The sequence below is a fragment of the Pithys albifrons genome, chromosome 3, assembly GCF_047495875.1.
Source record: "Pithys albifrons albifrons isolate INPA30051 chromosome 3, PitAlb_v1, whole genome shotgun sequence".
Taxonomy (NCBI): domain Eukaryota; kingdom Metazoa; phylum Chordata; class Aves; order Passeriformes; family Thamnophilidae; genus Pithys; species Pithys albifrons.
The window spans coordinates 49,549,469-49,572,253 of NC_092460.1; the positions used below are offsets into that span (position 1 = coordinate 49,549,469).

Genomic DNA, 22,785 nt, shown 5'->3' on the forward strand with positions numbered 1-22,785 from the left:
GCACCTCACCTGTTTCTGCAAATACAGCAGGACTCCCCAGTGTTTGGAATGAGCTTTTTCGTGCCTGCTTGGTTATCTCAGAGGTCCACGAAGGTCTTTTTCTGCTCTGCACAGCCCTTTCCTAGGTAAGTGTTGGACGGGGAGCTGGTGGTAACTGGAGCAGAGGCCCAAACAGCCCTTCGGGAGATGGCTGGTCCAGGGCAGCACAGAGCAAACCTGGCCTCAGGGTGACCTTCTGGAAGGAGCTACATGGTACTCCTCAACACAAGGCCTGCCTCCAAGCCCAGCCTCGTTAAGCAGACAGGGCTGTGACCCTCCCCAAGCCAGTTCAATTTCTCTTTTGCAGCTGCCTTTTATGCTCCAGGTTAACTTCCTCATGTTGAGAAAAATATTTCCTTCCTACTCGCTCTTAGCTGCCTGCTCAGTAATCTGCAGCCCACATTAAGGAAAAAACCAACCTGCAGCTACCCTTAACTGTGTCTTCTGTCAAGCTTTGGCCCTGCTGCCTTGGCCTCGTTTGCCACTTTGCTCATGATAAGGCAGAGGATGTACTGATGCCAAGGGAGGAGTTGGAGGTCAGGGCAGGATGGACACAGCCATGGTCCATGACAGACTTAAGGCTAGGAGAAGTCACCAAAGTCCCAAGGAATTTGAATTTTTGCATCCCAGAGCCTGGTCAGTGACAAGGTGACAACTGCTTACCATAGAGTTAGTAATTCAGTCTGAAAAAAGGATTTACCATATGACTACATAGAAGAAGAGCTACACGAACTTTGTCCATTCCCCACAGCAAATTCACTTACAAAATATCCAAATGTACAAAACAGGGCAATTTTGATATAATTTATTTGTCTTGGTCTTTTTTTTTTCTTGCATAGGCATAAATTACAATCTGTTGATTAAAAAATAAAAACAAAACAGTGCAGCATTTGCAACAGGCTACAGCATCAAATACAAACTCCTGCCTGTGACCATCTGTTTCTGCAGGGTTAATTCATAACGTGTGTAGGGCAAACTGAGAAGGAGGGAAAATAGAGCAGGGAAATGGAGTAAATAAGGGAAACCTGCTCCCACAGCTGTTCTGCATTTTTCCTGCCTCACCAGCCTCATCTACTGCATCAGCTCCAGGATTAAATACCCTTGAGCAGAGATGCACATGCTGAAGCAGCAGTTTTATGTGCCCTCTTTTCTTCTGCAGCATTGGGAAGTGTTGCAGAAATTCTGCAGGCTGTTGCTGTAGAGAAAGCGGCCCAGGCACTCGGTACAGCTGCTCAGGCTGCAGCCAAGCACTGATGCTGAGTGGGGGGGCTGAAAAATCACATGTAGCCTCAGCACATGTTCTTGGGGACCCTCACACAGACAGCACAGTGAGGCCTCTAAAACCAGCTAGAGAAAAGAATAAAGCCCCAGGATTGAGCTCTCACTGGTGTCTCCAGGGGGATTTACCTCAGAACAGCAGACTTTCATCTTCAAAGGACAGGGGGCAAGCTTGCCCTGTAAAGCCAAATGCTCCTTAACCCAGAGCCAATAGTTAATTCCCTCTTGGAAGGAGCACAGACTCCACTACAACTCCATTCTTAGAGAAAGAGGTCCCTTTTCCCACCTCTTACCAGCATGCATGATTTACCACAAAATCATTTTTTCTTGGGCAAAGACCCTGCCTGCCCTGACAGTTCGAGCCAGAAGAAATGTTAGAAAAGGGGTTTTCCCAGCCCCATGGTTATGCAGTTGCTCCAGCAGCCAAAAAGGTGGAAAAAGGGAGAGAGTCTCATGTCTGCTCTCTTTTTAGCATTCAAATAAATACAGGAGCTGCTCTGCTGAGCCCAGAACAGGTCTAAGCATTCATAAAAGCACAACTCCATGTGCACAGGGCACTCACAGACATGACTTGAAGGCAAGCAAGCAGCTGTAGACAAGTTTAAAATAACTTTGGCTGCCGATGCCAAGAATTAAGGCTATGCTCAATATAGGAGAGAATTTATAGTCACTGGATCTGGCTACAGGTCAGCTTTCTCCCTGCACTAGGGCCTCCCAGCTCTGCAGGAGGCTCCACAGGGTAATTTTAACCTCTTGGAGATGGGGCTGTCCTCTGGACTCACCTCCCTAGCTTGGAGCAAGGAGACCCTTCCAGAATGGATGTGCTGCCACTCTCCTCATCCCCTCAGTGGCACGGAGGGGGGCAGGGCTCAGCAGCTCTGCCCAGTGTCCAATACATATTGAAGGGAAACACTGCTCAGCCCCTTCTCAGCTCCTCCCCTATGCCTACAGGGTTTCAAGCAGAGACCACCAGAGCGGGAATCAATACCTCGTGCTCTCATAGTGCCAGCAGGGGAAGGATGATACAGGGCTTTTCTTTCAACAAAACACAAGACAAAGGCGAAGGCTGTAAACACCATCCAAGAACATAAGACAAACTACTGTGATGCAGGCAACCAGGAGGTGGAGGGACCAGATGGCTCTGGCACTCCTCAGTCCAGGGAAGCTCTCTGTACATCCTTCCTGCAAACCCCTGCTGTGGCTCCCCCCATCCACAACATGAGCACAGGCAGAATTTACATGCCCACTGCAGGCAGAATGCCCCACCCTGCTCCAGCACTGTCCTCCACAGCCAGGGCTCAGAACAGAGCAATGCCTGTGAGGAGAGGCAGGAGGGAAAGGCAGCCCTTTCAAGAGAAAGGAGGTCAGCCCACACCAGCCATCTGCCACGCAGGGACCGGGAGCTGATGGAGGAAGCCCAGAGCACTGCAGGTGGGGGGTGGCTCTGTTGCTTCCCAGTGTGCAGAAGCATGCTGGCACCTGCAAGCCCTGGCACTTGCCCCATCTCCCACCCGAGAGACCTGTAGAGCACTGGGGCAGCAGTTCCCACTCTCTGTCAACAGTCAAGTAGACACAGATGTAGCCATGGGCAAGAGGCCATAACCATCCATTGCAGTCTCAGAGGACATCTGCAGCAAGGAGGGCAGGAATGCCTTCAGCACTCCACCAGCAGCAGTCCACAGAGGACCCCATCTCTCAGGTCCAGCTACCAAGTCAGCAACAACAAGGCCCATATTTCAAACAGCTCTGCTCATCTTATTCTAGCTTATCCTATTGTGTGCACTATTCTCCTACTAAACACAGCTCTAGCCCTGTCCACATCTAAGCCACTCACCCAAGTGGCACCACAGAACATTCTCCGGTTAAGTACAAATTGCATGGAAAAAGTCTTTTTTCCCTTTGTTACTACAAAAAACAAGAAAAAACCCAACCCTAACACTCCAACTGGAAAATACCCACCCCTCCCACCCCTTAAAAAAATAATCCCAGAACAAACCCCAAAAGAGAAGCAGCCAACAGGAATTGTCAATAGAATCATCAAGCTTAATACTGGGGAGGCAGCCAACCTGGGACGCCAACAGTATCACCAAGACCCAGCACAGCCACTGACAGCAGGAGGCCTTGAGCAGATGGATGGCAGCACCAGGGCAGGCTCTGCCACCCACATGTGCCACATTGCTCTCCTCCTGCTGCCCTAAACCGTTAGCTTTATGTTAATACTTCTACTAATACTGTCTCATTTCCTCTCTGCCATCCCAGCATCAGAGGGCTGGAGATCTTTACCCAACCTACCCAACCCAACGCCAAGGCAAGAGAAGTGACCCTGTGTGGACTGGTGGCTCCCACCCACTCCAGCAGCACCGAGCCAGGCACCGCAGTCCCATACACCATGTCGCACCCAAGCCCGCATGAAGCACATCACAAAATTACACACCCCTTTACCAAGCTCTGGCAATGCTAGGCACACCATCAGAAAGGAGCAGGGCAAGAGGGACAAGGGGCAGCGCAGACCCAATAAAAAGTTAGCTTAAAAAGTTAAAACGTCTGATATGCACAGAAAACAAGCCAGGCTGCGCTACAACCCACATGGGATGCTCTTGCCTCACCACCCCAGTCCTTGGAAGCGTGGAAGCCTCACCCCTTAAACACCAGCTCTTCTCCTCCCTGGGAGCTTCCTGGGGCAGCTACTGGTGCATCCCGAGATTTCTGCGTGCAAAGTGGTGAACCAGATGAATCCGCTCCTGCTGTCAGCCTGGCAGCATCCTTATCCTGCTCAGAGCCAGGGGTCAGTGCACCGGCTCCCCGTGCACACGGAAGCGGTAGATGCAGGTGTATTCAGGGTGGCCCCAATTGCTCAGCACCCGGAGCTCCACCAGCTGGTATGTGCCCACAGAGTCACCCTTGAGGAGGAGGGGAAAGAAAAAACTCAGCCCTTTCTAAAGCTCAGACACCCCAGAGGTCCCATTTTCTTCTCAGGGTCTGGTGCTCCAAGGGCCATTTTACTTACCTCCAAGTAAAATGTTTGGATGGGGTCACCATCATGGTCGTAGGTGAACTGTCCGAGGAGAAGGCCCTCCTCCTCTCCTTCTTCCTTTAAACCCTGTGGAGGAGCAGGAAGGCAGAAAGGGAGAACCAGGGATCATCAGAGAGGGAGACCAGAGGTGATGAGCACACCCGGGGCAGAAGAGAGAGAGACACAAGCATGCTTGGCCTCCGCTCCTGCTCTTCCAGGCCAAAACAGACAAATGGGGACAGGGACCAGTGGGGAGGGATGGGGGAGGGAAGACCAAAAGTTACACCTACTTAATACCATCTCTCCTTGTGCCCCTACAAACTCTTTCTGAAACCCAGTGCTGCCCCTCTCCCCACCAGTACTGCTTCCTTCCCTTCTTTAGGGTAAGACCAACCCCTCCAGAGCACCCCACAGCCAGATAAGGGCTTTGTTAGCTCTCCTTTCCTGCACCCTCCCACGGTGTCCCCCCACTCCTCCCTCAGGTCCAGGCAAGAGCACTCACATAAACAGTGAAGTCCTTGGGGGCACTGGGGATGGTCCCCTGGGGTGAGAGGGCTTTTGGGATGTGCTCCAGTGTCACAGCTGTGGGGTGGATGATGCTGGAGAGGCGGATGACAGCAAAGCCCTGGGAGCCACGAAATGCCCAGCAGTTCCCAGGGTTGACGTCTGGCTACAAGCATGGAAGTGAAACACCAGCAATGTTATCATCATCAAGTGCCTTTTTTCTCCCTGCAACATCAGCCTGGCTGCTTGCTTGGAGTGACAGTGAGAGCCCAATAAAACCCATAGGAGAACCAGCCCAGCCAGTCCTCTCCCTCAGTGGGATCTCGCCCTGAGGGTGCCCACCTGGAGGATGACACGGGGTGACTGCGAGTGGTACCACAGGGGGATGCCAAACAAGCTCAGCAGTGCTGTCCGTGTCTCGTAGGTCTCCGAGCAGCGGGTGTTGATGACACTGGCCCCTGGCATGGAGAGGAGATGGCAGCAGGTTAGCTGCATGCCAGCACCCTGTGGTTCCCACCCCAGGACAGCTGGCTCAGCCCCCACCACTCACCTGCTGACTCAAGGGCATAGTCAACCATACCCACACGGTCCTCGCTGTAGCGCTTCAAAGCCTGCCCCACGATGAGATGCACTTGCTGCAGCAGGAGCACAGGGCACAAGGGGGCTGAAAGACCAGGACAGGCATCCTGCCCCCCACCCACCTTGTAGAGACAGAGAGAGCACACAGACCTTCCCACAAAACAGCCAGGGGACAGAATAGCCGGGGGATGAATCACCACAGCAAAAATGAGAGGACATGCATTTGGCTGGGAAGCCTTGCTACAAGTTGCTAAAAATATCCCAGAGAAGAAGAGCTCTGCAATGAAGGGGCAGCACCCAGGCACACGGGGCTCACCCATCCCCAGAAGAGTGGCTCCAGGGGAGGAGAGTGTGTACCAGACACAACTTGACAGACCACCCAGTCCTCCCCAGCATCATCTCCTGGTCCCTCCTGCCTTGTCCTTCAGGATACAGAGGAGCTTTCCCCATCCAGAAAAGGGGGAGCTAGCTGGAGAATCCTTTTGGAGTCTAACCCAGCCAAAGGAGCTGGGACACTCCAGCACCACTGAGAGTCTAAACTTCAGAGTGCACCAAGTTTGCACAGACTGCAGGGACTGCTAATCCCAGCTTGATCCCTCCCTCCACTACCTCCATAGGGAATTGCCAGTAACTCTTTCCAAAGCAAGCAGGCTCATTTTTTCCCCTTGGTGTCATTCTGCTTAAATGTTTTGCACTGAACAATTCAGTAGTGCTGCCAAAGAATAGGGATAAGGAAGATTCTCCACCCATGGAAACCTCGCTGGCATCCGCCCTACTTTCTGGGTCAAGGATGCACAAGCAGAAACGTGGATTTTAAGACAGCAAGAGCCTCACAGGCACACAGCTATCACCACCTGTGACCCCTTCCAAGGCAGAGTGCAGGCACAGCCCAAGGAGCTTCAGGGATGCTCTTGCCAGGTGGGGTGGGATCAACATCCCAGCTGTAAGGCTGTCTCAACAGCTCCGCATTCTGCCAGGCACACATGCCAGCCTCTCTGTGCACACACACGATGAGGCACAGTCCCCAGTTCTACACCTGTGGTCACCATCATGTCCCTCCCTGGGGCTCAGGCCAACACTCACCTCCTCTGTCACCCCTGCAGTCCCCCCCTGCTGCAGGGCCACTCCGACACCAGCCTGAGCATCCCGTGATGACAGCCTCCGGTCCTCTGAGACTTTGGCAAGGATCTTGCGCTCCAGAGCCTGGAGCTCTGCTTGCAAGTCCTCCCGCTGGAGGATGAGGCCAGTGGCACCATCCTGCTGGGACTGCGACAGGAACCGACTGATCCACACTGGGAACTGCGTTTCCACCTGAAAAGGTGAGGACAGAGCTTAGCCCTGGGGCGGGAACACTCCCTCTTGTCTCTGCCAAATAGGGTGGGGTCTGGGGACTCACATCAGCTCGCACTCTCTTCAGCTGCTCCAGCATCCCCTCCACGTGCTTCCCCATCACCTCCTGGTCTGACTTGAGGCCTGCCAGCTCCCTCCTCAGCACTGCCACCTCCTGCTCCAGCTTGCCCACCTCCTGCTGGAACACCCCTCGCAGGCTCTCCTGTGCTGAGCTGTGGAGAGAGAAATGCAATACCTCATGTCAATAGCCCCAGTTCCCCTCTGCACACTGAGGGAAGAGGTTCATCCCACATTACTTATGTTCTACCCCATCTCCAGATCAAACTATTTTAATTCCTGTGGCAATGACCTCTTCTACTGCATCCTGCAGGAAAGCATATGCAGCTCACCCCTCAGTTGAAGGCCACATTCCCCACAAAGATGCTAAATGACAGTGGCAAAGGTCATCTGCTGCAATTGACCTTGGAGCCCTACTCCCAACCACAGAACGGGTCAGCTTGGAAGGGATTACAGTGGGTCATCTGGACCAACCTCCCTGCTCAAGCAGGACCATCCTAGAGCACATTGCCTCCAGTGAGGGAGATTCTACAACCTCTCTGGGCATTCAAAAACTGTCTGGATGCAATCCTATGAAACCTGTTCCAGTGTGTAGTCACCCACACAGACAAGAAGTTCTTCCTCATTTTTGGGCAAAACTTCCTGTGCATCAGTTTCTACCCATTTCTTCTTGTTCTACTGCTTGACACACTGGCTCCACCCCCTTGGAACCCTTCCTTCAGGTACTGATAGGCATTGCTGAAGTCCCCTCTCAGTCGTCTCTTCTCAAGGCTGAACAGGCCCAGCTCCCTCAACCTGTCCTCGTAAGATGCTCCAGTCCGGTATTTATCTTTGTAGCCCTCTGCTGGACATGCTCCAGGAGCTCCCTGTCTCTCTTGAACCAAATGTGTCCTCAGTGGGGCTGAGTAGAGGGGCAGCATCACCTCCCTCGACTTCCTAGCAATGCTCTTTCTAATGTACCCCAGGATAGGATTGGCCTTCTTGGCCACAAGGGCACACTGCTGGCTCATATCAACACACCCACACATCCAGCCCTTCTTTCCCCCCATGACACACATCCCAGTCTCTCCTTTTGTCCTAAGCAAACCAGACCAAGAAACTCCTCTTAAGCCTCACTGTGGGGAATTCCCTTTGCTACCTGCCTGCCCTTAACCAAGCAGTGGCTCTGCCCAACAGCCAGTGTTACCTCTGCCACTCTGAGTTCAGCTCCAGCAAGCGTGTCTCCATCTCCTGCCAGGAAAAGAGGAAGGGTAAGACCTGTGATGCCAGTGGTTGTTCTGCCCAATTACCACCACATGCTCATCCCCCTACCTGAGAGGCTTGTGCCATCTTCCCCAGGCGCCCATCCAAATCCCTCTGCACCTGGGCTCGGAAGGCATCCAGCTCACCCTGCAGGATGAGGAACAGGGTAGAATATCAGAGACTGGCCTGCACGCCCTCATCTCCCCATGTGCCACCTGTACTCCTCACCTGGAGGTGGCTGGTCATGTCAGCACGGAGATGCTCCTTCAGCCCCGCATCCCGACGGCTCACAAGCCCCTCCAGCAGCACCAGGATGTCCCCTGGGGGTGGCTCTCCCCCTGCTGTCACCGCTGCTGCCCCATGACGCAGCTCCCACCGTGACAGCTCAGCCTCCAGTGCCTCAAAGCGCTTCTCCAGGGACTGGAAATGAGCCAGAAGCTGGTGTCCCCCCTGCAGCAACCAAAACAGGGTGTGATGCAGCCCCCTGGGGAACTTTCCTCTCTACAGGACCCCTGTGAAAGGCATCCCAGACCACCCATTCCCCATAGTCAGTAGCATCTTATTCATCTGCTGCTTCCCAGGAGAAGGCAGATCTTCCCCCATCCCTGGAGCCTCCCAAGAGTGAAATGGCCACAAGCTGGAGAAGCTGTTTTCACCATTGTGCAGCCACAATCTGCCCCATTCTCCACCATTCCCCATCCCCTAGAAGCAATCCTTCAGCCACAGACCACACCATTCCAGCTCTCCTTGCAAGGCACCCAATCCCACCTGGGCCACCACCATGCCTTTGCTGAACCTTACCTGGTCCAGCATGGTCAGGTCTCCTGCCCCAGGCACATCGGAGGAGGAAAGCTTTCCAACTCCCCACCACAGGAAAGCGGGCAGGCTGCGTGTCGACAGCCCGTATGGATAGAAGTACCAAGCTCCTGGGCATGCAGAAGGATAAGATAGTTAAGCAACAGGCAGGGAATAGGGTGGACATGCAGAAACTCAGTAATCACCATCCCCTGAGATTATCAGGAGGTCCCAGCACAAGGGAACAGATGGATGTTACCAAAAGCCATGAGCACAGAGCTGGGAGCCACCCCATCCCCCCAGTAGGGCAGTAGGATGCTCTGCACTGCCCCAGACCTCAGGGCAACACATCGAGTCAGGTTGGCTCACCATAGCCAGCAGCAGAGAGGAGCAGCAGGAGCAGCAGGAGAAGCAGGAACCTCTTCAGACGTGGATAGCGCCTGGAGCATGGAGAAGAAAGAAGCACCTGAAGGACTGCAGCCACCTTCCACCACCTCTGGATGGCTGCCAGAGGGAAAGCAAAGCCCAGCTGGGCTTTGACACAAGACACCCAACCCTACGAGTGCCTCCCTGCTCCAGGGTCCTGTAGATTTTCTCCACACCTCCCCCATCCTGGTGTCCCACCCCCACGCTCACCTGGAGAAGGGGACACTATTCAGGCGGGGAGCTGTGCCGGTGAGGCGGAGCCAGGCACCTACCAGCCCTGAGAACAGCCATGTCATGAAACGAACTGCCGGCAAAAAAAACAAGCCTCAGGAGAGGTCCTAGTAAAGATGTCCCCTCTATCCCTAAAGGGCACCAGATCAGTGAACAGCATGCACAGCACTTAGGGAGCAGAGACACTGACTGGCAAGAACACTGCCCCTAGAAATACCCCTACCAGCCCTCCACTCACCTGGGGAGGTGAACACCTGCCAGAGGAAGAAGCCCACCCGGGAGGCTGCAGTCCTCAGACCTGACCCAGAGCTACTTTGGCCTGAGTAAAAATGACCTGGAAAGGAAGAAGCAAGTCACCAATGGAGGCAGCAACCCAGGGCATTGCCCAGGGCAAAGGCTTTGCACTGGGGGTGACATGCAGGGGGTCTGGTAGACTCTGGGTATAGTCAGGCCCTGGGCTGGTCACCCAGGGACATCTCCTCTGCATCCCTGCCACTACATAGAGGCTGGTGTGTGCCTACCAGTGTAGTCATCTTCCGAGGAATACCCAGATGAAGAAGCATAGGTGTCATAGGTCTTGCTTTCCAGCAGCCCGTTGATCTTACTGGACTCTGCGTCCCCTGTGACTCTTCTCCTCCTTGTGGAGAGCTCCCCACCTGCTCCCAAAACAGAGTCCCCGTGAGAAATCACCCACCATCACCTCCACAGCAGGCAACCCAGTCAGCCAATGTGGGGGGATGCCCCAACACCCCCCAGCTGTCACAGGAGGGTGGGAGGGCTCACCCCAGTATGTGCCACTGTCCAGGTCATCATCCAGCACGGAGCTGCCCAGGGCAGCAAGGTCCCGGCTGCCCCCCAGGTAGGACTCGCTCATCATGGACTCGCTGTAGTAGGAGGTCTGGGTGCTTGGGGCAGGAGAGAGGCGCTTCGTGCTGCCCGATTTCCTCCTGATCGTCCTGCCAGAGGTGAGAACAGGCTCATCAGACATGTGTGGTTATGGGGTAAGGGATCACAGTGCACCCATGGAGGAGAAATGGGGAATTCACGCCAATCACTCGGCCAGCATCATTTCTCTCTGCACCGGATGGCAGCAGGTTTCGGAGGGCGCAACCTCTGCTTTGCAGAAGGCCCTCCCGCCGGTCCCCGGGCACGGCTTCCGCTCGCACCGCTGCGGTTTTCCGGCGGCAGCTGCACCGCACCTCCCTCTCGCTGCCTCTCGCCATCCTGCCGGAGACTGCTGCAGCCGGGAGGAGGCACCGAGTCACCCACGGCAGCTCCTGTGCCGGGACAGTGGGCAGACAGAGGTCCCGGCCAGGGAGAACGGGGCTGTCGCTGGAGCAGGGGCACAGCCAGTGCCAAGGCAGCCGCCGGCCATGCCGGAATGTGTCGGGTTCGCCGTCATGCTCCCTCCTGCAAGCAATCCCAACACCCCGCCCAGGAAGATACCCTGTTCCTCCTTTGGGATGGAGTGCCTAGCCCCAGCCAGGTTTGGGAGGGGGAACCCCCCACCCGGCACCGCACTAACCTGCCGGTGGTCTCTTTGAAGGAAAGCTGTGTCCCACCCAGTAAAGAGGTGTTGCTGCTGCTGCTGCTGCTGGTGGCATCCTCGTCCCCGGGGTAATAGCGGGTGGTGACAAGGCGCTGGCTGCGGCGGGACATGGCGGCTGCACGGGGGAGGGCACGGCTCACCTGGGAGGCGGGGAGGATGTCAGAGGAGAGAGGGCAGCATCAGCAGAAGGGGACCGAGGGACCCGCAGGGACCCCACTCGCAGGGATCTCACCCCTGTGGCAGGGGGGTCTCGCACACACCGAATCCCCTCCCGACCCGGTGCCCCGGGACAGAGCCGCCTCGCCTTATAGCGCGATAAACCTTACCCTCTTCTCCCCTCCCGCGGGCCGCCCACGCGAGCAGAGCACCCCCCGCGAATGGAGCCGCTGCCCCGCCGGTCCCTCCGCACGGCCCCGGCCCGAGCCACCTCCGCTCCCCGCGCCCGGCCCGGTACGAGCCGGCCCGACCGCCCGCAACCTCCCCCTGCAAACCCACCGGCGAGTCACGCGCGACGGAAAATGAACCCCAACCGTCCCTCCCGACTGCTCCGTTCCAGCCGCTCCCTTTTGTTTTGCGGGGGAAGGCGGCACCGCCGCCCCGCCCTCCCCCCGGGCCGGCCCCGGCGCCGCCCTGCCCGCCCCGCGGAGGGGGAGCAGCCACCGCCCCCGGCCGGCACTGGGGGAGCGCCTCGGTGTCCCCTTATCATCGGTGTTTTTTTTTTTATTATTATTATTATTATTATTATTATTATTATTATTATTATTATTATTATTATTATTATTATTATACTTAATTTTATTTTTTTATTTTATTTGTTTTGGGCAGCTGATGGGGAGGGCCAATCCCCACCCCCTGGTGCCCACCACAACCTGGTCACCCAGCCTCTCAGCGCTGGGTTTCTCCCCGCCACATCCACCATAGGCAGCATTCAGCCCACGCTGCCAGGCAAGGGCGTAGGTGATGCCAGCCCAAAATGGGAGCTCGTAGATGCACTCTGGCCCTGTTTGCGTTTTGCTGGGGTGTCTGGTTTGCTGGTCCCAGTGGGGTGGGAAATACCCACACCCCATACACCACCCAACACGAGTACCCGGCCAAACCTGTCCCTGCAGCGTGGGCAGCCCCGCTCGACACCCGTGTGCCGCACCACCTGGTCCGGGCAGGTCTGTTCTGCTGTTCCCCAGCCCCGTGACCCCAGACACCCTGCTGGCATTGCTCTCCCCCATGGGTGGCTCGGCTGGCTTGGCACGGGGCTGTGAGCCAAACCCGGCTGCTCCCATGGGACCTTGAACCTCAGCAGCACAGCTGGAACTGTGTGCAAACTCACCAGGCTGAAAAAACAGCAGCTCTCCCACGCCCCGTGTTTTAAATCTGACGGTGCCTGGGAAAAAGTTTGCCTGAGGGGGCTCTGTGAGAGCAAGGAGCCAGCCACCTGTGTCTGGAAATGGTAGGCCATGTCGATGGGCCATAGTGCAGGAATGCCACTCCCGGCTTTGTATATGGAGCAGGAAGGTATTTATAGAAAGAGTTAAAAAATATGAAGCTGGCAGAAAGGGAGGAACCTGTTGCAAAACAGCCCTGAAACCTTTTCCTCCCCATGCTGGGGTTTGGGGCACACGCCAGGCCAGCGGCAGGGGGACGTGCTGCCAGTGCTGGGGGGGCACACCACAACAAACCCTGATTCAGTGGCCCCAGCTCTGTTGTGTAACACAGACAGATCCTCTTTGTCTCTTTTTTTTTTTCTTCCTTTTGAGCCCATTTTTTGTGTTGGCCTAAATCTCTGCCTGGCTTTTCCAGGGCAGCTCCATCTCTCACTGTGCCAGCCACTCTTTTTCTTAGTTTCCTGTAGCTTCTCATCCCTTTGTGGGTGTCCAGCTAGGACAAAGGACATCTCCCCTCTCTGGTGGCACCTGTATCTCTGGCCATGCCGATGCCAGGCCATGCCAATGCCCAGTCTTGGAGACACTGGCAGTGGCCCTGGCAATGGCACCTGCCCCGGCTGATGTAGCCCTGCACGGATTAACCCCCTGGAAGGCTCAGGGGATAAGCTGGGTGCTGAACCACGAGGCACTAAGTAGGGTGCACGGCCCCAGGTCAACCTGTCTCCTTCTCAGGAGTCACTTTTTTGGGTGGGAGGGGAATTGCAGCGGTTCCCAGGGAATTTGAGGAGGAGTTCCAAGGGAAGCGGGACTTGTCCCCCTTGCTGCACCCCTGGTGCTGTGGAGGAGTTGATGATGCCAGAGCTATGGAGGTTTTCAGGTAGATGTGGGAAAAGCAGGGCAGGAATAAGTAGTGAGTGGCTGGGAGCTCTTACCTCATTTTTCCCCACACCAGGAGTGGAGAGTCTCAGCTCCGTTTTTGGAGGTCACCAGGACATCACCATGCTGGCAGCGGGGGTGGGGCAGAAGGAGCTTGCCAACTGCTCTGGTTTGGCAGCTCTTGCTGGGAAAAGGCAGGAAAAATCCCTACCCTTTCCTAAAAGTCTTTGGCAGACTGAAGCAACACATCCAGGCACGTGAGGACAGGCCAGGGCTGGGAAAGGAGTTTGTGTCATCTCCACTAGGCCAACCTTTTTATTTAAATTCCCTCCCTGTCCCAGCTATCCTTACAACCTGCTTTCCTGGAGCATCACACCACCATCTCTGGCTGAGCCAAAGTCCAACATTGCACAGAGTCAGAGCTGCATGCCGACCCCGTATCATCCTCAGCAGCACCCCAAAACCCCCAGCCCAGCAGGGTACTCAGCCCCCCATCACACCTGTGACCCCACATCATCCACCAGCACCTCATCCGGGTGGGCTGCCTTGGCCAGGCAGTGTCCCACTGCCACCAGCACCCTCCCCAGGCGACGGTCCAGCGCCTGCAGGTGGGGCTCAGCCAGGATGGGAGCCAGTGGATCTGCAGCCAGTGCCTCCCTCAGCAGGTCACTCAGGCGGTAGGGCTGGGTGGCCAGCAGCTGCAGACGCAGGTAGGTTGACTTCTTGATGCTGCCAAAGATGAGGAGGGTGAGGCCTCAACACAGGGAGCCTCTCCCTGACAGCAGATCCAGGCAGGTAGCGGGAACCCTTTACCTGCAGCATTGCTGGAGGGGTGCCAGGATGGACAGTTCATCACGAGAGTGTGTGCCAAAGCTGGAAATGGGAAGCCCACCAGTGGGTGTCAAGGCGGCATTTTGGCAAGACTGGCAGTCTCTCCCCATCCCTTTGCCATGATTGCTCCCCTCCCTTTCCCAGCTTTACCCGCGCCCATTGTCCAGGTGGAGCAGGAAAGTGTCATTCCCAAATTTCTCAAAGGTCTCATAGTGGTGCCGGTCCATGTTGCCTGTGGCGGGCCAACAAATTTGCCATCAGGTTTGGGCTGGAAGATGGGAACAGGGACACAGAGCACCCTCCTGGTGTGAGACTTAAAACCTGAGCCTGGGAAAAAGAGCTGGAGACATCCCTAGAATGTCTATCTGGTGCCCATGGCCATGAAGGGGAACTCCAGGCCTCATCACAGTAACCCCACAGAGGGACAACAGTGGCAAATGGAGCAGAAGTAATGTCAAAAGCATGGCTGGGTGGCCAGAAACGAGGAGATGGGAAACTCTCCAAGTCAGATGATGCTGAGTGGACAGTGCAGGAAGGAAGAAGCATCCAGAGACAGAGCTCTGGGCATCACCTTCGCCTCTGGCTCTCCAGGGCCTGCATGTGGGAGCATGCTGAAGGGTGCTTCCTGTGGCCAGGGTGTACAGCTGGGATCTCCCTGTAATCTCTCACCCTTTGACTTCTGCCCTAATAGCACAGCCCTGTGATCTCATTTTGGGTAAGAATGCAGCTCACTGCAGCCTGAACAACAATTTGACCAACAAACCTTTCAGGGCACAGTACTGCGGAACACAAAGCCATTTGGGCTTCTGTCCCAAGGGACCTCCACAGTCCTCAGCACCAGAATGGAGAGGCTCACCCATAAGGAAATCGAGGATTGTCATGTCAATGAGATCGAGGAGACGATGGCCCCTGTCATAGGGCGGCGTCTTTCGCACCCGAGCGCAGTAGTTGGGGTTCAGCTCCCACCTGTGGGCAGAAGCCGAGGAGGGAACAAGGGCCATGAGAGTGGCCATGGAGCAGCCTCCTGCCATCCCATGGCTCTGCTGCTCCATGCCCCCCATGCCCTTCGTGCCCTGGCTCACTCAGCTTTCTTGCTCTTGTGGTAGGAGCGGCGCCAGGGGCTGCGCCAGGAGCGGCGCTTGGCCAAGGTCTTGTCAGGGAGCAGGGCGGCCATGGAGCCCTCCAACCGGTCCGGCTTGCCACAGAGGGCGTGCTCAGTGGAGCAGTAGTAGGAGCACTCCCCGTAGAAACAGATGTTACCCGCTGGCCGAGGGGACAAAGCAAAGGTTGATGAAGATCAGGAAGGCAACAAGCCTACGACCCCCAGGCAGGGTGGTCCAGCAGCAGCCAGGGGAGGATGCTGTATGCACTGTGTTCATGCACCACCCACAAAGCAATGGCAAGGAAGGTTTGAGGAGCAAAGCCCCACAACAGGGGATCCACAGGAGCTGGAGCAGTCCCCAAAGCAATAGTTTGCCACAGGGCAGGAGTAGCCAGGTGAGCTCCATGGTGGTGGCCATGGATGGCATGAAAGTTCACCTGGGGAGATGAAGAAAGTCTTGGCCAGTTTCTTGTCTGTGGTGATGTCACGAATCTCCTTTGTTATATTGACCAAACGACCAGAAACTGGGGGGATTCGACGGAAATCCAGGATCCTGAAACATAGAACTTGGAACCATTTCTTACCAACCCCAGCTGGTTTACACAGCAAGTTATTAAAATCAGCAGGAGACACAGATATCCCTCACAAAAGGGAGGGAGAGGTGGAATGAAGGATCAGTTTCACTGCTGCTTTGCCAGTATGGGAGGGGAGGGTTGGATGTAAAGGTTATGCTCACCTGTCCAGGTGGAAAGCTGCAATTTCTGCATTGTGTCGCTCAAAGTCCGAGAAGTAGAAGAAATCAATGGGGGTCTCCTGGTCCCGGGTCTGCCTGGAAATGTGGGGCAATGATGAATGGGGTCACTCCAAGTGCGGGCTTGGTCCCAAACCACCCCTCACCTTGTGTCCCCTAGTGACACTGGAGACATAGAAAGAGCTAGTCTCCTCCAGTTGCTTCCTGATGGGTGGTGTGGCTCCAAACCCCCTATCCAGGCTCCTACGAATTCCCTGCCTCCAATGCAAGGGCTGGAAAGCCTCGTGGATTGGAGGCTCCTGGATGGTCCTCATGTACCACCTTCTTCTTTCCACCACTGGAGGTCACTACCCCATCACAAGCTGCACCCAGCCTGTCGCAAGCACCACTCGGGAAGGGGAGAGAAAGCGAACCAATCTGCGCGCCTCAGTTGTGGGATGGAGGTGCTGAAGCGAAGCAGTGCACAAAGCATTTCTCCCTCCATGGTCCCCTCTGGCCACTCCTCACCACCTAACGGGACCATGTGGATGGGGTATGAGGTTGTCCCAGGCTTTACTCACTTCATGGGCTTGAAGAGGGCCTGACCGTAATCCGGGAATGTCATGATGAGCTTGAGCTGAGTCCCGCCAGACTTCTGGACTGAAAGGAGGCACACAGGGATGAAGGAGGCAGGCAGCAGGCAGTGGGGCAGGGGTGTGCACAAGGGTGTGGACAGGGCAGTGGGCAGGGAGGTGGTACCCGAGCTGACAATCCTCTGCGTGGCCAGGTCTTGGAGCAGTGTGGGCAACAGGGCGTCCTGGCGGGGGTACAGCTCATAGCGGTTGATGCCAACATGGAATTTGAGCCAGGTGGGGTAGGTGTCATAGGCCGTCTTCCCTGTCGGGAGGAGCGTCTCGGCTTTACTGCTGCTGACCCTGGAGCCCGACAGCCACCACCACCCCAACAACAACAACAGCTTTTAGTGGGATGGGATGGGTCCTCAGTCCCCAGGCCCTTCCTGGGAGCCAGTGCATGGAGGTAAGCTGTGGGGAAGGCCCAGCACAAGCCCTGGGTGTGTCCCAGATTTCATGGTGTTGAAAACTCCCACCCCATATGCCTTTCTTGGGGCTCTTGGCAGATTCCACACATGTTTTGGGCAGATCCCACACATGTTTTTTGGCCAGGAAGACCCACCAGCATGGCTGGATGGGACACAGTGTCTTTCCTCCATCCTCCATGGAAAAATCCTGGTCTGATCCTGCTTCTCTCATTCATGCCTTTATTTTCCTGCTGGAGCAGATCACCTCATTGTTTTTCCCCAAGGGATTATCTCCCATGAATGCAATTGGCTACACCCGTCCATGGGCTCACTGGGGACAAACAACGTGTCCATAGAACAAGACTGGAGGAGCACAGGCTTCCCAGACATCCCCAGCACTGACCTGAACTCCAACCCTCAACAACCCATTCCCTTTGGATGGGTTTATCACGTGCTCTTGGTTTCTCTAGGGGAATAAGTCTGGGTTAGCACTATCCCTGCATCTGTGCCTCCTGAAATTGGCAGTTAGCTGGCATTCAAGGGAGGTCCTGGGGGTCTCTGCCCCACCTCTGCGCTAGCACACACTGGCACTGCAATGGGACAGTTAGCCTAGGGCATCTAAAACTCAAATCCATGTCTCTTTCTAGGAAAACACAGCTTGTACGACAATTTCATCAAACCAGACCCAAGCTTATCCCATAAGTGAGGTGGTCCTCAGAGATAAGACAAAAGCCCATTTGTGGAAAATAGTTCTTAAACCAGCTTTTATTCTCTCCCAGTTTTAGCAGCCACCACTTTTGGAATGTGTGCTTTCCATAAGGAAGCCTTTAGGTGTTACAATGCTAAAGCTTTTAATATCTTCCCTTCTAATTAGAGGTTAGTAGTCCAGTGATAAAAATAGGCAGCCGGCAGCAGTGAGCTCACCATACGGCCAAGCCTAAAGAGGTCAGCAGATATCCTGTGAAATGCAGGATGGGAATGGTCTCATGGTTAGAGGTAACCTACATTGCAGGCTTTGCATCTTCAACATATCAGGGGAAGGGGATAAAATTGGTTAGAAAACTAGAGTGGGGACTTGCTCATATACAGAGAGAGGGACCAAAGGCTAGTCTGCACTGGGGAAGGGAAGGAGACAAGGAGATCATCTAATAAATACCCTGTGTAACACAATGAATAATTCAAAAATCTCCTTTGGCTTTGCCATGTGCTACAGTCTTATGGGTAGCAGCCAAAAAACCTCAGGGTTAAGAAAGGATTTGGGATATGAGAAGAATGTGCTCAGCAATGGGGGCCCCTCCAGAGTAGGATGCTGCTCTGTGTAGGGAAACTACACATATAGTATCTGCTGCTTGTCCCCTCAAACCCACTTGTCCCCCAAAAGCAAGTGAGGGTTTAGCTTGCTCCTTACCATTCATTACTCCCACTGCTGCCCAGGCTGAACTTCTCCATGGGGTTGACAACAAACAGCTTGTCTTTCTCTGTCACCTCTGGGAGTGGGATGTTGTAAAGAGGATGCTTGAACAGTGCCGCCAGCTTTGATCCCTTGGTCCGTCCCACGCTGCCTTCTTCTTGCTGGTGCTGGACCCACAGCTTTCCAGCCCTTGTGTGCAGCCCTGCTCCCTGTAGCTGGGACGTTTTCTCCAAGGAGCTGTTGCTGCCACTGAAGTCCTGAAGGATTCGCAGGCTCAGCTTTTCGAGGCCGGACAGCATGGGGCTGCCTGATGGGACACCTGTGACTTTTGGTGCTTTTGTATTGCAGCCACAGGGACTGTGGGCTGCATGACCAGTGAAATCCATCACCAGGTGCACCAGGAGGGCCAAGAGCAGAAGAAAGAGAAGGCTGATTTTAAATTTCCTTTGAAAAAGCGTTTGCAGTCGGCACCGCATCCTTCCTTGCCCAAAACACTCAGCAAGGGGTGGACACCCACCGAGGGTTAAAAGAATTGATGTGCCTGCAGCCTCTGCAAAAATAAGAGAGAGATGTCCTGGATTTATAGCATTGCAGCAAAAAAGCAACTGGTGCAAGGGCAGAGTCACAGGAAAGATCTGCCACTGCAGCACCTCACAGTGTGACACCGCCAGGGTGGGACAGGAGGTTGTGGTGGGGTTTATCAGTGCTGATAGGGGTCAAGTTGGCACTGCCAAGGTTAGCGTGACGGGGCAAGTTCCAAATCAATAGCTGCAAAGCTGGCTCAGGGACAGCACTGACTGTAACTGACCCCCTCACTGTCCTGTCTCTCTGTGCTGTCACCTGCACAGGGCTGCAGAACATTTCCTTCTATAGAGGGCATTAAAGCAGTTCTGCCCCACTGCAGTGCCCACCCTGCCAAGCACTATGTACTCCATTCCCCATGTCTATCATAGCTCCACACTCAAAATCCAGGAGAATCTTTTTCCTGCTGTTCAGCCAAAGTAATTTTATTGCCCTCTTCCATCCATTTAAATTCACTTGTACTAAATGCCCCTATCAAAATCCACTCAAATGGCATGAAACTAAGGGAATGTGAGTATCAGCATTGCTGGGAAGGGAACTGCTGGGCTGGCAGTGTAAGGAAGGGCTATCAGGCAGGTAGGTTCATGGGTAGGGATGCTCCCAGGGCCTCTGAAGCAGGTAGGAAAGGTAGGCAGGCAGGCAGGAATGGGGATGCTGCCTTGGACATCGGCACATGAGGGCAGTGGGACCCACCAAGTGCTGGGGAGCACTGGCAGCTTGTGTAAGGGAAGGGCAGCCCAACTTTACAAGAAATTCTCTTTTCTGGTGACACTCAGGTACACAGAGCTGGGCTCCGTGCACACAAATGGTTCATGACTTGTAGGGAGGGAACTTTGGATTTGTTAAGCGACAGAGAAGCACACCTGCACACCTGCAACAAACCTTGGGGGTTGTGTACAGAATCTGGCATGATGTTTCTCTTCTCTTCAATTTCCCAAAGGATGCAGAAGACATGTAAAATCCCATACATCATGTGGTTCTTCCTTGCTGCGTGTTGCACCAGGAGCCAGCTTGGAAATCTTCACTCTAAGCCAGGGAGGGTACGATGATCAGTGGGCAGAATGGGATATTCTGGAGACCTGCTCATCTGCTGCCATCCCTGCACTACTCTCTCGCTTACGCTGCCCCCTCCACAACCATCCTGTGACGGCTCCATCCGTGTCAGGCTTGGTCCCCTCCCCGGCGGTGCGCTGAGAACGCCGTGTTCCCGGAGTTTGGCTCGCGTGTCCCACGGCGAGACAGTTGCCTGGAAACCGCCTCCGGCTGACACCATCAGCCGACCCAGATTCAGCCAGCCCCGTGTTCCCTTCCCCGTGGCTGGTGCTGACAAGATGGCCGATGAGAGACGGGGCAAGCGAGGAGGAGGAGGAGGAGAGCTTTCCAGCCCGGCTGGCGAGCTCGAAGCCCCACAGAAGGAGCTGGGTGGAGGGGAGCAGATGGCTTCCCTCGAGAAGGGAACACAGTGTCTTGCTCTGGGAAGTTTGCTGGATCCACTCCGGATGCACAATTTGGAAAGAAGGCACCTAGAAGGGGTGGTAGCTGGAACATGGGATCATTAGGTCATTGCTTGGGGGAAAAACAAAACAAAGCAAAACAAAAAAACCCACACAAAACTCCCACCAAAATGCATGTACTAATGGTCACATCAAAGCTGGGCTTGGCTCCCAGAGCAGGGCCAGAGATTTCTTTACTTCAGAGCCAGCCCTGGGAGACTAAGAGAGGGACAACCCCCCTTCTTCCAGTGCCCCAAACCATCTCCAAAGTGGGCTGGAGGGCATAGAAACCTCCTTCCCATGCCCTTGAGTCAGACAGGCACAGGGACCCTATGGGCTGAAGCCACGCTACTGACTATGAGTCCTATTCCCTAGATAGGGAAGCTTGCAATCCTGCCCCCCCCCATCCTGATTTAGCATCCCATTGAAAGTGGAGCAAGGGGGCTTAGGTGGGGCACTTGCCACCCTTAGCACTTCAATCCTGGCATTAAGTATTAACCAAAAGATTTTTCAGCTAGTCAGACATGAGCCTGCAGCAACAGGGAAGAGCTGGAGACCTTCAAAGCCTGCCCCAATAGCCTGACAGCATGCTGATGTACCTTGTTGCCATGACATCATCACAGAGAAGTGATAGAGTTTGCACTTCTTTCTTCTCATCTCCCCCCTCAAGCTCTTTCTCCATCTTCTCAGCATGTTCAAGTCACTCTTGGGGCGGAGGAGGAGTCCTACATCCGAGGACATTTTCACTGCAGGCTCCAAGTCAGGACTCCCTGGCAGCTGATAATGATGTTGCCCATCTCCCCGCAGCAGGGAGGGATGAAGTCATGAAGCATAGCCCCCTGAGCTGCTGTCGCAGCTTTACAGGATGAGGAGATAGAAAGAGTCGGGGAGAAAGTCATTTGGCTGGCACCCATGCATCACACTGTGGTTTTCATCTCATTTTCTACATCTGACTCAGACTGATGCTTTGATGCGTAAATGGTAGCAATATGCAGGGGGCAAGAAATGAGAAGGAAACACAATAGCAAGCCAACTGTTGCCAACTTTTCCAGCTTTCTGCTGAAAATTCATGAAGTAAAATCCTCCAGCAACAAACTGCAGTTTTCAGTCAAAAGCAGAAAGGGCCCAGAGGCTGCACCATAGAATCATAGTTTGGGTGGGAAAGGCCAGCTAGTCCAATCACCCTGCAATGAGCAGGAACATCTTCAACTAGATCAGGTTGCTCAGAGCCCCATCCACCCTGACCTTGAATGTTTCCAGGGAAGGGGCATCCATCATCTCTGTGGACAACCTGCTGCAGTGTTCCACCACCCTCACTGTAAAAGACTTCTTCTCCCTATACTATCCAGAAGGATCCTCTTGCAGTTTAAAACCTCTACCCCTTGTCCTATCACAACAGGCCATCAAAAAATCCCTCTCCAGCTTTGCTGTAGGCACCCTTCAGGTACTGGCAGGTACTATAACGTCTCTCCAGAGCCTTCTCTTCTCTAGACTGGACAACTCCAACCCTTTCACCCTGTCTTCATAGCAGAAGTGCTCCAGCACTCCAATCATGTTTGTAGCCTCCTCTGGTCCCGATCCAGCAAGTCCATCAGCCACAGAGGGGTCTCTTGTGGGAAAACGCAGGGCAAGGGATCATCTCTGGTCCATAAGCCTTCCTCCCCTGAAAATTACAGGTATGCCCATAAGTGTGCCACATCCACAGCAAAAGGACAGTGAAAGTCTTTGCTCTAACACATGGGGACCAGCACAGCTCAACTTGCAAGGGGCAGGACAAGTGATCTTGTTGAACACTTGCCTCAGAGCAGAGACACTGACACACACAGCTGAATTTTGGGAGGCTGAGGCTTGTGCTTTCATGTACAGCGCCAATGACAGGCCTGCAAACCAGCTAACAAGGGCTGGCCTCTTCATGGTAACTTCCTGTGGGAAAGCTGTTACCCTTAGAAACAAAAACAGCCTGCCACTTTTCTATGAGCCACCTTGCACTTACCTTGGGGCTTGGCAGTGTGGGAGCTGCCTTGCTGCACATTCACACCCAGCTCACCTCAATCTGTTTGCACGCTCAAGCTTCAAGGAGGCTGGGAAGCATCACCATTCCCTTGCTGCTGAAGTGGGTCATGGAGACATTAGCCTTGGTCAGTTGGTGGCCAAGGAGATAACAAACAGGCAGTGAAGCCAAGAGGTTGTGTACTGAGGTAAGCAGCTCCCCGTGGTCAACTGCAGGTCACCACGACCCTGCAGAAATGCCCATGACCAGCATGTCTGTACATATCCAC

At 54.6% G+C, this 22,785-nt stretch overlaps 2 protein-coding genes across 2 annotated transcripts; both read right to left on the reverse strand.

Moving 5' to 3' along the window:
* Positions 1-828: 828 nt before the first annotated feature.
* SUN2 (Sad1 and UNC84 domain containing 2) lies at positions 829-11,663 on the reverse strand. The gene is made up of 18 exons (XM_071551786.1): positions 11,559-11,663; positions 11,040-11,203; positions 10,298-10,470; positions 10,036-10,170; positions 9,753-9,848; positions 9,494-9,587; positions 9,227-9,297; positions 8,864-8,988; positions 8,291-8,512; positions 8,132-8,209; positions 8,007-8,050; positions 6,810-6,975; positions 6,497-6,724; positions 5,385-5,469; positions 5,177-5,292; positions 4,833-5,000; positions 4,325-4,417; positions 829-4,217 (listed from the first exon to the last, which is right to left on the reverse strand). Exons 2-18 carry the CDS (start codon positions 11,171-11,173, stop codon positions 4,104-4,106), a joined length of 2,142 nt encoding a protein of 713 aa, XP_071407887.1. The 5' UTR covers positions 11,174-11,203; positions 11,559-11,663; the 3' UTR covers positions 829-4,103.
* Positions 11,664-13,812: 2,149 nt separating this feature from the next.
* Positions 13,813-20,242, reverse strand: LOC139669391 (extracellular serine/threonine protein kinase FAM20C-like). Its single transcript, XM_071549869.1, has 11 exons — positions 19,896-20,242; positions 18,429-18,981; positions 16,741-16,916; positions 16,563-16,641; positions 15,988-16,080; positions 15,689-15,804; positions 15,232-15,412; positions 15,006-15,115; positions 14,300-14,381; positions 14,132-14,191; positions 13,813-14,047 (listed from the first exon to the last, which is right to left on the reverse strand). Exons 1-11 carry the CDS (start codon positions 19,984-19,986, stop codon positions 13,813-13,815), a joined length of 1,776 nt encoding a protein of 591 aa, XP_071405970.1. The 5' UTR covers positions 19,987-20,242.
* Between the last annotated feature and the right edge of the window lie 2,543 nt (positions 20,243-22,785).

Coding starts and splice junctions, on each gene's coding strand:
- SUN2 (XM_071551786.1), bottom strand. CDS start 11,173: ATGTCCCGCCGCAGCCAGCGCCTTGTCACCACCCGCTATTACCCCGGG. Junction 8,513..8,863: donor ACCTGACCATGCTGGACCAG/GTAAGGTTCAGC, acceptor TGGTTGCTGCAG/GGGGGACACCAGCTTCTGGC. Junction 5,293..5,384: donor CTATGCCCTTGAGTCAGCAG/GTGAGTGGTGGG, acceptor TCTCCATGCCAG/GGGCCAGTGTCATCAACACC.
- LOC139669391 (XM_071549869.1), bottom strand. CDS start 19,986: ATGATGTATGGGATTTTACATGTCTTCTGCATCCTTTGGGAAATTGAA. Junction 16,081..16,562: donor GCCCTCTTCAAGCCCATGAA/GTGAGTAAAGCC, acceptor CCACATTTCCAG/GCAGACCCGGGACCAGGAGA. Junction 14,048..14,131: donor CCCCTCCAGCAATGCTGCAG/GTAAAGGGTTCC, acceptor CATCTTTGGCAG/CATCAAGAAGTCAACCTACC.